Here is an 18,473-nt window from a genome sequence, read left to right as displayed (position 1 = left end):
AAATTGAATGAGAATACCACTGGAGGTTTGAATGGAACTATTTAACATCAATAAACTCTTGAGGTATAGAGTATTTTAACTACCTAAGAAGTAACTTAGGACCAGTGATTTAGCCCTTCCTTTTTTTTTTTTTTTACAAGACTAAGTATATTTATACTACCTATCCCACAGGGTTATTAATGCCAGAAAAATAACTTTGCAAACCATAAAGCACTATATAAATGAGTTTAACTTGATTCACTGAAAATAATGCAGTGGAAAGAACATGGAACTCACCCCATTTTTGTCTCCTCTTCCACCTTTATAAACCATGTAACTCAGTCTCTTTTGTCAAACCTCAATTTCCTCATTGGCAAAATGAGTAAATTGTGCTAGATAATATCTAAATTCTCTCCTACTTTTAATATTCTTTTTTTGTTTTGGGGGGTTTTTGTTTTTGTTTTTTTGAGTGGCAATGAGGGTTAAGTGACTTGCCCAGGGTCACACAGCTAGTAAGTGTCAAGTGTCTGAGACTGGATTTGAAATCAGGTCCTCCTGAATCCAGGGTGGGTAGTTTAGCCACTGCACCACCCAACTGCCCCTACTTTTAATATTCTTTGATAAATGAATCAATAAACAATATTAATTAAATAGATATTTATTATGTTCCCAGCACCAGACTAACTCCTAAGATGAAAAGACCAAAATGCATCAAGGACACAGCACATGCACATGTAGTTAATTGGAAACACTTACAAGGTGATTTTGTGAGGAGGATGTTAGCAGGTGGATGTATCAAGAAAGAACTCTTGTAAAAGCTATTGAGTATTCAAATCTAGCCTCAGACACTTGACACTAGCTGTGCGACCTTGGGGAAGTCACTTAACCCTCATTCCCACCCCCATCCCCCCAGCACACATACACACACTAAAAATTTGTGTATCAAAGGGAACTAGGGATAGAGATGAGATTAAATGCCCTCTTAATAGGAACCCTTAGAAAGCCAGCTGGATTGGGCCATAGAATGTGTAAAGGGCAGTAAGCAAACCTTATTGCAGTAGAATCATTAAATGACAAGATGAGGAGTTTACATGTAATCCTAGAAATAGAGGGCAGCTAGATGGTGCAGTGGATAAAGCACCGGCCCTGGATTCAGAAGGACCTGAGTTCAAATCCGGCCTCAGACACTTGACACTTAGTAGCTGTGTGACCCTGGGCAAGGCACTTAACCCTCATTGCCCTGAAAAAAAGTTCTAGAAGTAATATGGGACCATGGCATTTTCAAGAAGGGGAGTAGCAAGCTGAGCCATACACATTAAGACAATTACTTTGGCAGCCATGGGAGGATCGATTAGAGGTGGTAGAGTCTCGAATCGAGTAGATGAATTTAGAAGGCTCTAAGTCAGCAGTTTTTACCATGCTTCATCGGATCAATGGATAAGTGGTGGTGGTGCGAACATACATCACACTAATATGAAGTCTGTCACCTGAAAAGAGCACAAGAGAGGAGGGAGAGGCCAATGCTAATAATGACCCTTTCAGCTAAGCCTGCTGTCCCTCCTGGACAAATATTTGGAATAACATTAGGAAGACAGAGGGTACAGATATAGTACTGCCAGGCTAATAAAGGGACTCCATAGTCCTCAGAAGACAGAGAGAGTGTTTCAAGGACTAGCAAAAATCAGTGAAGCAATATGATCCCGTTTTGCTTCATTGATTTTTGGTTTTTTATCTAGTCCTGTTTGCCTATTCATCAAGACCACTTCCTTTCTACTCCTTCCCCTCTTCCTTTCACCTGTTGGACATTTCCCTCTTCTAGGTTACTTGCTCTGTGCTAATTGCAACTGCCAATAAATAAAGGTATGCTTACCTTCAACATCCATTGAACTACTTCCTGGCAGGAGAGAGGCAGCATTCTGCCAGACATAAAACATTCTCTTGAATGTTTCAACTCTTATGAAGTCCTTCCAGATTTCAGCTGTTCCCTTAAATGCAAGTTCAAACCTCACTCCTTGCATTCATCCTTCTACAAATAAATAGAGCTAATGTAGGCCCTCATTAAAATACATCTCAGGAGGATGAGATAGGTCTAATTTTCTTAACTCATTTTTGGAAGTGTTACAAAGTATATCTGTAAGCTAGTCCAGAAACAGATTCCCAAATTTTTTTAAGGATTGCTGATATTATTGGATAATATGCATAATGGAAAAAGCCCTGCATTTGGAGCAGGAAGATCTGGGTTTATGACCTCTCTGTGACCCTTACTAACTATGAGACCCCTGGAGAAGTCACTGTTCCTCTCTGAGACTCAGTTTCAGTGGACTATTGTAAGAAAAGTTCTTTGGAAATCAGAGTGCTATACAGATATAAGTTACTATTATTATTATTAGAGAGTCCTAAAAAGAAGATTTTGAAATACAATCAGGTATCTGGATATATAAATCGGGCAATATGCCAAATGTTACTTAATCAATTATTTAATTAATGGTAGCTGGGTGGCACAATAGATAGGGGGCCGGGTCTAGAGTCAGGAAGATATGAATTCAAATTCAGCCTCAGACACTCACTAGCTGCATGACCCTGAGTGCATTACTTAACTGCTATTTGCCTCACTTTTTCCAACTGTAAAATGGGAATAATAATATCACCTAGGGGGCAGTTAAGTGGCACAGTGGATAAAGCACTGGCCCTGGATTCAGGAGGACCTGAGTTCAAATCCGGTCTCAGGCACTTGACACTTACTAGCTGTGTGGCTCTGGGCAAGTCACTTAATCCTCATTGCCCCACAAAAAGAAACAAAAAAACCCAAAAACAAACAAAAACAAAACAAACAAAATTAATAATTATAATGTCAACTACATGCCAGGGTTGTTGGGAGTGTCAAACGAGATATTACTTAGTATGGTGCGTAGCACATCATAAGCATTAGATAAATGATTGTTGTTATTATTATCAATTATTATTATTAAAATATTGGTCATGTTATAGTTATATCTCATGAATATTTTCAATTCTGCTACTGTTCAGATAATGTTCCCTGAACTATAGTTAGCCATAAAAAGCTAGATATTGAACAGCATAGGATATTTGTTAATTTTGCCTTGACATTAGTATTATATTGTGGTAACACTTTAAATGTGTTGAATATTATTCTCCCCAGTGCCTGGAGCATACATTGGAAATAATTTTTCCATATTTTTGTATTGTAATTGAGTATTTTTAATGAATTTTCATATGTATAGTCTGCTATATAATACTTCTCAGGAGTTTGAAGGGTTCAGTCAGGGGCATCTTTGCCACTAGAATCTCAGCAACATTAATAAGTAGAAACAACTGACAGTTCATTTTTTTTGATATATGAAGAGAAGATGTTAGATGTTTAGAAGACGGTTTTCTGAAATGTGACATCTAAATTTGTCACAGTTCATAAGCAAGAATGTCATAGCTAAAGAAGATAACTCAGAATACCATAGTAGATAAAGCAATGAATTTGGAGTCAAAAGACAGGAGTTCAAATCCATACGCTGCCACATATTACCTATATAACCTTAATCAAATTACTGAACCTACCTTTATATCTTTCACATGTAAAGTACCTTCTAGCTCTGAATCTGTTATGCTATTCATCATGCCTGATTTCCTGTGCTAAAGATAGATGGGGTGGTCCATCATTCATATCTTCTAACCTCATCTCAATATACCATTTTTTTCTCCAGGTAATTTCCTCAGAGCTAGATAAGCAGCTAGTGTTTTTGTTTTGATTAGTTCTCGAGATTGAGAAGGAGCTTCAAAAATATGGAATTATTTTCCCCAATCTTATATTGGTCAAAGTATATTTATGAAGTTGGAAGGGAATAGGAAAATCTAGGAGTGTTTCCATATACAGGTATTTTTCATATCCCATCAATTTGAACAGAAATGTCCCTAGCATCTATCCTTATACCATGGGCAGCTTGACATAGTGGTTGTTATTCTTGTTCAGTGATTTTAGCAGTATCTTACTATGACCTTTAAGGATTTTTTTTTTTTTTGGTAAAATACTGTAGTGGTTTGCCCCTTCCTCCTGAAGCTCATTTTATAGATGAGAAAACTGAGGCAAATAGGGTTAATGAATTGTTTATGTTTACACAGCAAATAAATGACTGAGATCAGATTTGAACTCATGAAGATGAGTCTTCCTAATTCCAAGCCCAATGTTTTATCCATTGTGCCACCTAAATGGCATGGTGGAGCTAGTGCTAAATTTTTAGAGCAGAAAAGACTTGGGTTAACGTTCCCCTTCTCACACTTAGCTGTGTGATATCAAAGGCAAATCATTTAACCTATCTCTGTCCTACTTAATTATCTGAGACTCTTAAGTTACAGAGAAGTTGATAATCTGCATTGATGGATAAAGTTTCCACACCAGAAATTTCATACAAAGATGAAATCACACATCCTGCATTAGAGAGCTAATATGAAGCTCAAATGAGATGTTTATAAAGCACATATAAAATTTAAACTTAAAGTGCTATCCTTAAAGACATTCTAGCAGAATTAAGGTAATTAATTCTATTGCCATGAATTGAAGCAATTTTAATACACTCCTTATACTCTATTCATGCTGGATAAATGTCTATTTTCCAATGCTGAATTACTTATTGATGGATAGTTTTATGTAATATTAATTCTATAGCTCTTGTTTCTACTTACATATATATCTTTATCTATCTATCTATCTATCTATCTATCTATCTATCTATCTATCTATCTATCTATCTATCTATCTATCTATCTATCTAATATTTATTATCCCTTAAACTTCCCACCAGGCACAGCCGTAATACTAACTTATTTTGAGAAAACCACCATTTTCCTAGTTAATCACTTTTGTAAACCAGGAGCCAACTCTTTCACTCCCCTCTAAAACCCTTCCAATCAGTTACCTAGTCTTAGTGATACTAATTCCAAAAGACCCTTTCACATTCATTCTCTTCTCTCCACTCCCACTATAACTACTGAAGTTTAGGCACCTCCTCTTACTTGGAGTATTGAAACAGCCTCTTAATAGCTTTCCTGGTATCTAGTTTGTTGCTTCACTAATCCATCATCCCTGCAGTTGCCAAATTGATATCCCTAAAATACAGATATGAGCATGTAATACAGAGATGAAATCACACATTCTGCACAAGATATGGACCCAATGAATAACTTTTGCTTGATGACCAGCTAATTTTGAAGGAGCATATTATCAGGTTAGCTTCACAATAATGATTCAACACTCACAAAAACCATCTTCCTCATAACACATACTCTGTTAGTTATTAAACCATAAATATTCAGGAATTATGCCACTATATAAGACAAAAATTTTAATGATATCAGTTTCCACATTTTTTTTTAATTTTCAGAATTCACTGTGACTACTCTGATTGGATCAAGGGTCACTACATTATCACAATTTTAGAATAGGGCATTTTAGTAAAGAACTTTTAAATACTAGTAGTAAAAAGAAAAATATGCATCTTAAATGTAAATTGAAGTGTTCATAGACGTCTTATAAATCCAAAGAAATGTAGAGATCATCCCTTTCCAACTGCTTCCCTTTGCAGATAAAGTAATTGAGTCCTAACACACTAAGATACTTACCCAACCTGTATCCCTCATTTTCCCACCACTTCAGAAGGTGTTAAAGGGAGGAGCAACTGAAACTCTAAGCAAGACATTGAGATACATTTTGAGCCAGTCATCACATTGGCAACATTCCTGGGAATGACTGTGAAACCTGGAGATGTGTTCCATTTGTAATGACATATGTCAGTGATGTAACTACTGTAATCGAATTTCAGATTAGGTAACCTCTCCAAAATAATAGTTAAGCACTACATCATGCCCCTCCTCTCATCATGCCACCCTCCCCTCCAAATTCCTGCAGCCCTGCATGGACAATGGTCCATGCAGTACTTTGTCTACCTGGTGCCTAACTTTTCAGAAGGGGGAAGGAAATGGAGAAAAGAAGAGGAAGTCATATAAGTGATATTTATAAAATACATCTCCTTCCAAAGGAGTTCATATATATTTTTGTACTATCATGCAACTTTCATGTGCCAAACAGTAGATTTATGTTTGAATTTATTCAGCAAGACTGCTTGAGACATGGCATGCCCTGTCTCTACAGTATATGATAATGCCACATTCAGAATGACAATGGTCCCAGCCTCAGGGCAGTAAATGCTTCATGAGATACATTCAATTGCTGTTGAACTGTGTTTTGCCTAAGGTGCAAAGAAAGAAGTTGCTGATGCTTTCAAACATGTTTAAGCATTTTAATAGGGTTTTGGTATGTCAGGCTGAACTTAAGCACTACAGAGTGTAACTTGGTAAAATGCTGCAAGGACAGGATGGAAATTTCCAAAGTGTTTATATGGTAGCCATCTGCTTGAATTTCCTAAAAGTCCCTTTATGAAGCTTGCATATATATCAGGAGTCTATTTTTGAAAGTGCTTTTTCTTTGGTTGTTGGATTGATTATGATTTTTAAGCCTTTAAATCTCTTTTCTTCACAAGTTAGAGTTTTCATTACCTTTGTTGTTTAATGGTCTCTCTATATTTTTTTTAAATCATCTAATCTCCTCCTTGGCAAGATTAGACTTAATACCTATGTTCTGATGAAGAAACTAAAGTGTCATAATGATGAAAAGATGAGTATGTAGTATTTAATACCCAGGCTAGGAGTGTTCAGTGTAGTATTCAGCAATTCACATTTTTTAATGTTAAGCATTGAGAACATAGACTAAATTGTTAGGAAAGAAAGGAAGAGAAAAAGAAAAATCACATAGTCACTGTTCTCCAGAAGCTTCTAAAATGTAGGTTTGCCATGTACACAAATGAGAATGATATAAAGTAGAATGTGATAATGATGCAGGAAAGTACAAGACTATGTGTGCTAAGAAAATTTGAGGGGTGAGAGCTTTGTGGATATGGGAATAGTTGAATACCATACTTGAGTCTTGGAGGAAGAAAAGGGTTTTCTCCAAAGAGAAATTAGAAAAGAATGAATTTAAGTCATAGAAGCTGGCCTGCCCTAATGTATAGTGATAGAAGAGTAGAGGATGAGAGAATACAACTGTGAAAAATCAAATGTGAGTGTATATAATACTGATTGCACAAATGATGAAGAAATAAGGTGGTGAAAACCAGTTGGAGAACTTGTAGAAATCCCCAAATGACAGACTGAGCAACATGTATGTTGTTCTGGAAGAAGTAGAGAGACAGAGAAGATTTTAAACAGGAGAGTGATTAGGATTAATGAGACAAAAAGACATATCAGAGAGAATCAGACTTCTTTTATGATAAAATATTGGCAAGTTGGTCAGATAGGCAGTCAATTCTTATAAAGACAAAGTCAGATCTGTACTTAGACTGTATATTTTGGCAGTTGTCTGAAGGATAAATTTCGAAGGGAATGACTGAAAATAGGGAACACTATTAAGGGGATAATGACAATAGTCCATGTGATAAGTGAAGAATATATAAATTATGATGCTAACTATACATTAAGAAAATGGATCAGAGGCAAGAAGCATTATATAGCTATAATTAACAGGACTTGGTGACTGGTTGAAATAAGGATAAAAGAAAACTTTACAATCCAATGGTGAGGATACTCAAGACTATTCTAGATATGAATTAGCTGAAGAAATAGAGGATATTCTAGAGGACCAGAACATGACAACGTCTTTAAATATTTGAAGAATTATGCTATGTAAGAAGGATTAGATATATCCTGTTTGCCCCAACCATCAGATCTAGAAATTTTTGGTATGGGTAGCAGAGAAACAAAGGCAGATCAACTTCAAGAGAGAGCTTTCTAAGCACTGGACTGCCCCAAAATGGTAAAGATGACCTTGGAATATAGTTTCTCCCTCTCATCCCAGTTCTAAGTGAGGGTTAGATGACCATTTGTTGAAGAGGTTGTAGAAAAATTCTCATATATGTCCAGGTTGGGTTAAATCAAATGAAGCTTGCATTTCCTTTCAACTCTGCCATCCTGAGATCTGAGATAGTGAACCATAACCCTGAAATATTTGTATATAAATAATATGATAGATGCCTCTTTTTTGGAGGTGGGTGAATCTTCCAATAGCAATTTGGATCATGCTGGTTTCTTTAAGGCTATTCCAGTGGTAAATAAGGTCTAGAAGGTCCTATTATGCTTGAAGGATTTTAAGTATAGATCCTGTGAAAGTTGGAATTTCTATCATCTGAGAACAGCTTAGCTAAGTGTGGAGAACCTTCAAACTTATCAGGAGTCTGGCCATTAGTTCATTCATATTTTTAGCCACAGTAGGAAACAACCTACTAAGATATAGATGAAATGAGTATTCATTTTTTTTTATAATAAACATTTTTATTTAAAGTCTTTTGTTCCAAATTTTATCCCTGCCTCTCCTCCTACCTCGCTGAAGTGGTAAGCAATCAGATATAGGTTATGTATGTGCAGTTATGTAAAACATTACCATATTTGTCATTTCGTACAATAAAACTTGAATGAAAGAAAATGAAAGTGAAAAATAGCATACTTTAGTTTGTGTTCAAACAATATCAGTTCTTTCTTTGGAAATCGATAGAAGGCTTCATTAGTTCTTTGGAATTTTTTTGGATCATTGTATTGCTGAGAATAGCTAAGTCATTCACAGTTCTTCATCAAACAACATTGCTGTCAATGGGCACAATGTTCTCCTGGTTCTGTTCACTTCACTATACATCAGTTCATTCTGAAATCACCCTGCTTGTCTTTTCTTATAGCACAAGCAATATTCATTGTTGAAGGGATTTCTTGTCCATTCTCGAAGAGGACCATCACATCAGAAGGTGATGTAATGACTTGTACTGAATTGGAATTAAGTGATGGAGGGCTGTGCAAGGTCACCAACATCACTCTTTCCTCCAGAGCAATCTGGATCCAGTGGCAAAATAGATAACAGAGGACTGAAAATGTCCCCAGGTGTTTAAGACTACCGGGATTAAGCAACTTGCAAAGGGTCACAGAGCTAGTAAGTGTCTGAGGTAAGATTTGAACTCAGATCCTCTTGACTCCAGCACCAGTGCTCTTTCCACTGTGCCACCTAGTTGCCCCTTGAAAGGAGTAATTATATTGATGAAATCATAGGTTCTTTTCTCCATAAACATTTTATTTAGAATTTTGAGTTTCAAATTCTATCCTTCCTTCCCTTCCTCCCAAAACCTGAGCTGGTAAGCAATAAGATATAGGTTATACATGTACAATTATGTAAAACATTACCATATTAGTCATTTTCTATAAGATTTGAATAAAAGATGAAAAAGTGAAAAATAGCATGCTTTAGTCTATGTTCAATCAATATCATTTTTTCCCCCTTTGGAGGTGGATAATATGCTGCATCATTAGTCCTTTGTGATTATCTCGGATCATTGCATTGGTGAGAATAGTTAAGTCATTCACAGTTCTGCATCAAACAATATTGTTGTCTCTATGCACAATGTTCTCCTGGTTCTGCTCACTTCACTATATATCAGTTCATATAAGTCTTTCCTGGCCTTTATGAAATTATCCTTTTTCTCATTTCTTACACTACAATAATATTCCATAATAATCATAATGGCTTGTGTAGCCATTTCCCAATTGATGGACATTCCTTTGATGTCTAATTCTTAGCCACCACAGAAAGAGCTTGTGTAAAAATTTCTGTACACATAGGTATTTTTCTCTTTTGGAGGAGAAATCATAGGTTCTTTAGTTATTTAAATAATATGTGAAAACTAGTATTTCGTATATATAATACATATATACACATTATATATGTATGAAATATTACATGGTATTAAGATGTGCTTTATCTCCCAGCTACTATTCTTGGAATGAATTTCAGTAATTGAAGGAGTTTGCCTTAGCAGAGAGATAGCTTGGACTCAAAGTTGGGAAGGCCTGGGTTTACTTCTCATCTCTGACACACATTGACTTTGTGACCCTGGAAAAAATGTTTAAACCCTCAATACCCTTTGGCAACTACTAACGACTATTAAGTGACCAGTAAATTATTGTATACAGAGAGGAAATTACTAAGCAGTAGATCTACAAACCAGTGAAATCAAAGGCCAGTTTAAAAAGAATAGTAAATGACAATTTAATCATATATAAAAAGGGGAGGCTGTCATGCGATCAATGCATTGTAGACAAAGTTGAACAGCTGAGAGACATAGGGTATGAAGTTTTTGATTTAGCAACCCAAAAGGATATTCCTAACTACATCAGATAATTATAGAATTCACTCATTTGCTTTCTGAATATTCACCCTAATGTCTATGAGGCCACAGAACTGGTCATTTTCCTCATTCATTGCCCCTTTCCCTCATAATAATTTTAAAGATAAGTTTCTAAAATGTTAATTCCACTGGCAACTCAGGTAATAATGGTTACGTTATAAAGGTGGCCAAAATATTAGCTCATATGACTTGATTTTAGTCTTAAGAAAACATAATGCTATAACCAAAATACTTTATAGACCCTATATAAAGTCTTCATTCATAATTGTTGTGATTGAGGAAGAAATTCATCACTTTTCCTTATGAAATAAGTCAGTAGACTACTGTTGCTTTTTGTAATTGACAGTTACTATGTTTTCGGTGTCTTTGTATCAAAGCAGGTGGGAGAGGGGTAATCAGCTGTTTTCATTTTCAAATGAGGACCAAGTAATAGGAGACGTTTGTGTAACATGAAGGTCTTGGGTTTAATAACGCATTTCCTCAAAGTGAGAGAGATTAAGTATAGGCATGCATTTGGAAAGGTTTGTTAACATGTTGACTACCCTTTGATAACTTCTTCAGTCTACTATCTGAACAGTCATTTAAGTCTAGAAGAGGTTACTAAATGTGATAAATCTTTTGCACACTTTCTTGACTATTTACCGAATTTGATGACAAATAATGCAATGTTTCTTAGTTAGGCTTGTCAGTTTCTAGGGCGTTTCTATATTCAAGGATTTGATTCTGGAAATGACAGGCATTCTTTATTAAAAATCATGCATCTTGGATAGAGACATGGTACACTGTAGGTGACAGCTCTGTGGAAAAGTTCCTTTTAGTTAAATGTGCAAAGTAGAAATCAATCCCAACTGGAAGCTAGCCAGGCTGTGTTATGAAAAGACCAAGGGAAAATAAGGTCAGTGCAACTCAGTGGTGTTTCAATTTGGAACTTGAATCAATGAAAATAGATTTAATTACTTGTGAGCAGTAAGTAGTTTAGGTGCATAAGTTAAACAAAATGTAAGATGAGTTTTCAGTGTATTAATATAACTCTTCTAACCATGCCTAATTGCACAGCATAGCAAAGGAAAACATAGTGTAATGCATTCTAACTGAAACAAAAATGAATCCCTGAAAACTAGTTTCCTGTGTAGCTAATTGAATCTATGATAAACTGGGTTTAACACTAAATGCCTGAGTCTTAAATAAACTTAAAGAAATAACTGTACAACCATTAAGGTTCACTTGAGCAAGGTATTAAAACAGAGATTTGATAGAAAGAATCAATTTGAAAATACAAGATCATAGAGTTTCCATAATATTAGTACACTGGCACAGACCAAAAAGTAAAGAAAATAAAAGAAATAAAAATAAAATAGAAAATAGAAAATAAAAGAAAAACTTAGGCTCATTAGTGGGGGGTGAAGGTAAAAGCAAAATTAGAGAGGGGAAATTATCTCAGTGTAAATTTGGAATTTATAAAGAACTTTTAAAAGAATTACAATATTCTTAGATTTTTAAAAGAATGTAGTGTTTATCCTTGAATCTTATATAATATTTTATAAAAGTTATGTTACTAGTTCAATTTACTGATTAAAATGACAATTAGTAAATGTGATATTTAAACATACAAAATGAAATTAAATGAATTGGATAATTTTATTTAAAAAAATTAGGGATTGGAAAATTACTTGTCTTTTTTAGCAAAATTAAGAATATTTGTATACTTAAATATCAAATAGTAAAATGTGTGACTGTAATAAATTATTGTCTTTCCATCTTACCTTTGAGAAATGAGAGAAACATTACAATGTCTCCTATGATGAACAGTAGAACTTTTTCAATGAATTCTCAACATTCTCAGGCTACAATGATTCCGGAATTGATGGGTTGACAAATGTCAATGTTTCTATTATCCATGTCTGAGGAAGAAAAGAATGATAGAGATGACTGGTGTCACTAAATTTAGGAAATTTCAGTGGATAACACAATAAATGTAATGCAAATGAAAAGCAAAATAGCCATATAATGATATGCTACAGATAAAACAGCAAAAGGTATAATCTAGATTTATCATGAAGAGTTTACAGAATAGCTCAAGGCTACCAAAGGTTCTGTATATGCAAACATTATTGATTTCAACCATTATGAAAATATTCTTTGGATCAAAATTTGGCTCCAACTATTGATTATGTAATCCACAAGTCATATAATAAAATGATACAATATGATATAAAATGGAGCTCAGTCATATTATGTTCTTTTGTTTAGCTATAAACTGAACCATAAAAAACATTAAATGCTACACAGAGGAGCTGCCACCCTTTTGCAGCATAGTAAGCTCATAAAAAAGCAGCAGCACAAAATAGTTTTAAAATTTAACACTGAAAAAACTTGAAGTCATTTTTCTCAACAAAAATATGTAGTGATATTTAAATCACATACATTTCTTTTTAAAGGTAGGAAATATCATGGGCACAAGTGCTGGTTAAAAAGTATTTAACTAAATATATAGGATGAGTATTCATTTCTCATTCCATTGTGGTACAAAAAGCAACCTTATTCAGTTAATTACACATGCATGCTATAACACCAAAAAGGTCAGAGACATGACTGTATTTGTACGACACCTCACATTCACATTTTTCCATTCAGCACTTTGACAACCATTTTTTGAGGTGAACACACAGGGAGATTGTCCTACATCACATACACAGATCATTTGAAAATGGAAAAAAAAAACACGTTGTTTTATGCTCTTTCCCATTCTTTATTTGTATTTTTCATTTATAATTCTTGTTATAAATGATATCCATTTAAGTCCCATGTACGAAACACCCTGATGTATTCAAATGTAAAATGTAAGGCTTTGCATTTTCACAAATTCCATATATAAGGCATTATGGCATAAAAGATCAGATTGGCAAAAAGTGTTCTTTCTCCCTTTCTGGGAGAAATTTTACAAATCATAATGCATTTATCTATTCTGTTTAGGTCTTTTTGTTTTTCTTTGCAAAAGAGAATGCAGAAATATATTGCACAGCTGTCATTATTCAGTATGTGGCTATATCCACACTACTATATCATATTACCTACAGCCATATAATTTTGAAATGAACACTATACCTGCTTATTCCTAAGTAAAAATGCAATGTTAATGCAAAACCTATATTTGTATATGAATAATATTAATGAATTTTTCAGCTGGGGTTTCTATATGCCACTATGTAGAGATAGTGATATATTAGAATCCCTGACAAAAAATAATCCTTGTTTTAGGGTTGTGGGAAAGAAGATTTTTGGGGACAAAAAAGGGATCAGTAGGAGAAAGTGTATGACTTTTTCTTTATTGTGAGACAGCAGAAGAAGGGATGAGAGATGACATCTATTCTTAAAGGCTTTCTTTTCCTCTGATTTCAGATTCAAGGCCTCTGCCAGATGTAGCCCTGACAGGGAAGTGCACCCGAGAGTGTGATGAATATGGTCACTCAGACTCCTGCTGGATGCCAGTTCGCACTTCACCTGAAAGGAAGCAGAAAAGCCAGCCAAAACTCTCCACATTCATGCCCGTTGATGAACGAGGCAGCCAGGAAAAGCTGGCCAATGGAGAAGCCTCTCTCATGGGTGACCGCAACAGAAACCTCCTTAACAAAAAGTTGACCTCATCCTATGAGACCTTCAGTGCAGCTAGTTTCAGCAAAAACGAGGAAGCCAACCCAGAGGATATTCCCCTGACGAAGACAGGGGAATACAAGCCATCTCCTGTCAATACTCTAACTAGAAGAGAAGTTTACCTGTAGGCTATCAGAAGCAACAATAAGGTTCTTTCCTGTATGAGAAAGAAAAAGGGGCAAACTTTAGAAAATCAAAACAATTTAACTCAAAATAAATAAATGAATAAATGAAAGAGGGGGCTACCAAAGAGACAAAGCTTGGCCTGCCACATCTGCCTCCAAATCAGGCATTTAATTACACTGTCTGCCTGATGATGATGTACAATGTAGAAACCATTGTTGTTACTTGCATGTCTAATCCCCTCACTGATTTCCCCCCCTAAATTGATGGTTGCAAGTTTCTTTCATGGTAATAAGCCTGATTAGCAGAACACAGCACACTGTCTTTATCCCAAATGCTAAAGCATGACTTTATCCATTTTGATTTGGTTTGATTGTCATCTGACTTGTTGAGAATAACAGGTCAGGAAAAAAGTCTACTCCAAATAACACCATCAGAGCATGGTTGATCCCTGTTTGAACAATTTGCCTAAAAACTCCCAAATTCTAGATACAGTTATTAGAAAGGTCTAACCATTACTAAGCACTTTCTGAAGACCACAGCTTTAATATTCTCACCCAAGGCTGGTAACAGAAAATATAACTTTCAGCCTGAGACTGCAGTCCAAAATGTGGCATATTTCCCTATAAAATAATTAACTCTGAGGTCAATTCCATTCATGGACAGGATGTTCTCTCTATATGCATAATTAATTACAGTTTGCATAAAACAGATTAGCATCACATGCATCATACTAATGATTACCTGTTGGACTTACATTTTCTTTGGACAAGACCAACATTAGCACCTATCTGGGACAATTTCAGTCATTAAAAGGCCAAAGATCATACTATGGATCAGGGGAATTACAAAATATTTTTGGTCTTGACTTAGAACTCCATCACACTCACAAAAGGCTAAATACATACATACAAACATATTTCATTTTGCATAACAGCCAAGTATCTAATCCAGAAAACAATTTTAAAAATGAATTTTAGTTGAAATCCTCAAAAGGAAATTGTCAGTGTATTTGCTGATACCATGATAAGAGGCAATGCAGGTCCTATGCCAGTTCTGGGTAATATTATCAGGGAAGATTACATTTTTCAAAGTCATAGAAATTGTGAGTAATGGGTCAGGGGAGGAGCGAAGTAAAGAAAGGTGATGCATTGGCATAAGCATCTTGCAAGTTGTCCAACATCATCTTCCCACCCTGTCTCCCAACCTCCCCAGAATCCAGGGTATGCTTACTGGACTTAACATCCACATTACAGATTATCACCTGCTTTGGTCAATGGTCCAATGCCAATATTCTTGAAACAAAAGTGCATTAAACCTGAGTCCTGTGCAATATAGAATGTCAAGACTCAGAGCATTTAAGGAAGGTGACAAACAGTTTGAATGACTTTAGCACTGATATGATACTTACATAGCAACTCAAGACAAGTTACAAAACATTCCAAACTGAACATGAAAGAAATGAGCTCTGAGCTGTGACATTTCTCACAGGATGCACATCTTAAGGAAAGTCAGAACAGATACAGGTTTTTGTGTGCAATAAAAAGTAACAGAGTGAAGAATTTGAGCTAGCTGCTCTGTAGATGAAGATTTAGGACAGTTTAAAATGGAGCTGGGACATTCAAATGAAATTGACAATCAGCAAAATGGGGAAGAACATGAGAAGAGGGCAAACATTCAAATCTCTGAATGATTCTAGTCTGGTGTAAAGGGATGCCTAGGCCACATGGCTCTCTAGTAAAATGTAGTCACAATGTAGTTTTGGCTAGTTTCTTGCTTTGTGGAACTACTTAGACTATAAAGTTAAGCAGCCCGGAATAACAGTTGATAGTTCAGTACAAGTCATCACAATGTTTATCTCTGAAAACTACTTCTCCTCTTTTGGGTCATGGGAAAGGGAGGGGTTGGGGGAGGGAGGGTTTTTAGGGTCATTCCATTTTGCTCTTTCCAGCATTAAGGTTTTTGTTTCAGTGTTAGTTTGTGTATAGTAGTTATGATGAATGGGGACATGGACTTGAGAGAAAAATAAGACTAAAATATTAATAATTGAACATTTTATGTTTGATTATTATTTACATTATGGAAAGATGAAGTTCTAGTACTTTGATAGGAAACTGCATTAAAGCAGTACTGCCTTGTATAATCTGTAAGTACCTATTAAGAAAAATGCTTCTAAAGATACTTATGTAATAATGTATACATATTTTTCTTGCACGTTTCAACAAAATACTCAATTGCATAACACAAATGTTCAAAAATCTTTTTTTTTGCTTCAGTAGGATTTTTCTTTCTTGGAAGAGACACTTGAAAACCACTAGGTAGCTTGTTTCAATATGTCTTTAAACCCTATTGTCTACAAAGCTAATATGGGTCACACTGGACCTTCCGATTAATTGGATCAGCAGTCACTCACTGATGTTTGCACCATATCAAAATTGGTCATGTCATTATATCATCTAACTTGTGAGAATCTCCTTAGAACTAAAATGGGTGTGAAAGAATAAAATTAAGTGTACTGTAAGTATTCACAGCAATTCAAGTAGAACTAGCCATCATAACATGTTTATTACTATTATGAACTGGCATGACACAGAAATATATTTTGTGTTTGTATTTTTTTTAATTTTTAAATAGGCTAAATCTGGTGCCACTCCACATATAGAGTGCTTTTTAAAAAAAAAAACAAAAACAGACAAAAAATAAATTAAAAGAGTGAATGCAAAATATGCAATTGTGCCTTTTCTACCTGTTGTTACGGTTAACGTGGTGGTTGGGTTTGGACACTGAGGGGTAATGGGCTATTCCCAACTTTTTTGAACCTGTATATTTATCCATGTTTATTTTCTGAAAAATGATAAATAATATATTAAAAAGAATTTGCCTTCTGCCAAACTCAGATAATGGCCCAGTCTTAAATATCTTTCATTATTAAAACAAGCGTGTGGCATAGGTATGGACTGCCTAAGAGATATCAAAAGGGGACTATTGTATATATTGCAATAGTACCCCAGTTGGCATTTGCCATGTTTTCAGTCCATTCTACAAAGTAAATGATTTCAAATTTTTGTTGTTTTTAGCTATCATTCTGTTTTGGTTGTACAGTATATAAACCAATTATTTTCTGTACACAGGAAACCCAAATGAACTTTGCATGCATTTTACATTAGGACATGTTTATAGATTGATGCATAATTATATAACTTTATATATGTATTAACGTCTGTATCTTCGATCAAAAATCCGATGTTCATTCTGGATCTCCGGTAACAATATATTTATTCAATATAGTTTCTGACTGGCCTGCTGCCTGAGTTTCAAAAAACAGGGGAGGCATTATTTTTATGTGGAAAGGAACTAAAATGGAATTGAAGATGTCTGGCTGAAAGGTTACCCTAGGAAGATGTTCAGTAGGAAAACATGCACACTCGCATATGCACAGATACCCCAAGAAACTGCCTTGAAATGGGCAGCTATCTTAAAACAATCATGGGAAATCTGAACAAAATACCTTCTACTTACATAGTATCAATGATAAATATACAGTGTGTCCTTAAGAAAAAGGAGGAGAGAAAATGGACTTGAAAGTAGTGAAACATTTCAATTGTGTCCCTAGCTGAGGTATAAAATGTGGAAGAAGGCATCATTTTCCACCTGCCTGGGGTACACTTTCAGACAATTTTTCCTAAATTTTAAAGCACTTGCATTCAGTGTGGTACGATCTGTTTGTAATATTAATCATTGACTATTGTTCTGCAACTTGGATGTTGATAGTGAAGCAGAGAACAATTTATCATCATTTATTATGAGTCACTATGCACGCAACTATGCTAAACATGCAAAATGTATTAAACGCTAGTCCAACTCTATTTATGGAATATTTTACATAATTTAATTTGCTTTTGTAAAGTTTTATGTAAATAAATTGCTTGTCATTTTTGTCTCTGCAAATTAAAATATAACATGTTCAAATGGTTTTCCCATTGTAAGTCTACTTCTCTGTTTGACAGGTAATTCAGTTTTGATTGAAAAAGAGTGAATGAATTGATATGACAATTCAACGCAGAATGGTTTGATTTTGGATTAATTCAAATATGATACAAAACAAAAGATGGTGCCCCAGCAATTGTTCATTTTAGCAACACTGTGTATAACCATTGCATTACTTTACTTTATTAAGGAATGAAACTTGAATTAATCATTTTCATCAAAACAATTCTAGAACAGTTTCCTGATCTTCTCTAAATCCCAAATTAAAGTGCTTGTAATCAAAGTGCTGTTGCCCCTAAGTTTTTCTCCTGAATTATTTAAAGTGCTTTTAAATTTAAGACAAAAAAATTCTAAACAAATATATAGTTCTATAAAATAAATTATTTATACTCCAAAATAATGGCAGAGCAGGAAAAAGTCAATGATGTTTGAAGAAAAAATCAGAACCAG

General features: G+C 34.9%; 1 protein-coding gene across 5 annotated transcripts in view; it reads left to right on the top strand.

The window, feature by feature from the left end:
- Nucleotides 1-18,009, top strand: part of PCDH7 (protocadherin 7) — a 516,602-nt gene extending 498,593 nt beyond the window's left edge. For 3 of the 5 annotated variants that reach the window (XM_043970275.1, XM_043970273.1, XM_043970272.1), the window contains exon 3: nucleotides 13,662-18,009. In XM_043970275.1, the coding sequence (XP_043826210.1) occupies nucleotides 13,662-14,041 (380 nt within the window). In that variant the 3' untranslated portion in view covers nucleotides 14,042-18,009. The remainder of the gene's footprint in view (nucleotides 1-13,661) is intronic. The other 2 variants (XM_043970277.1, XM_043970276.1) reach the window with 1 other exon arrangement.
- Nucleotides 18,010-18,473: the final 464 nt, after the last annotated feature.

This window comes from Dromiciops gliroides, chromosome 6 (genome assembly GCF_019393635.1).
Source record: "Dromiciops gliroides isolate mDroGli1 chromosome 6, mDroGli1.pri, whole genome shotgun sequence".
In the NCBI taxonomy this organism is placed as follows: Eukaryota; Metazoa; Chordata; class Mammalia; order Microbiotheria; family Microbiotheriidae; genus Dromiciops; species Dromiciops gliroides.
The sequence above is the reverse complement of the archived record's forward strand: the minus strand, read 5'-3'. Positions and strand labels throughout refer to the sequence as shown.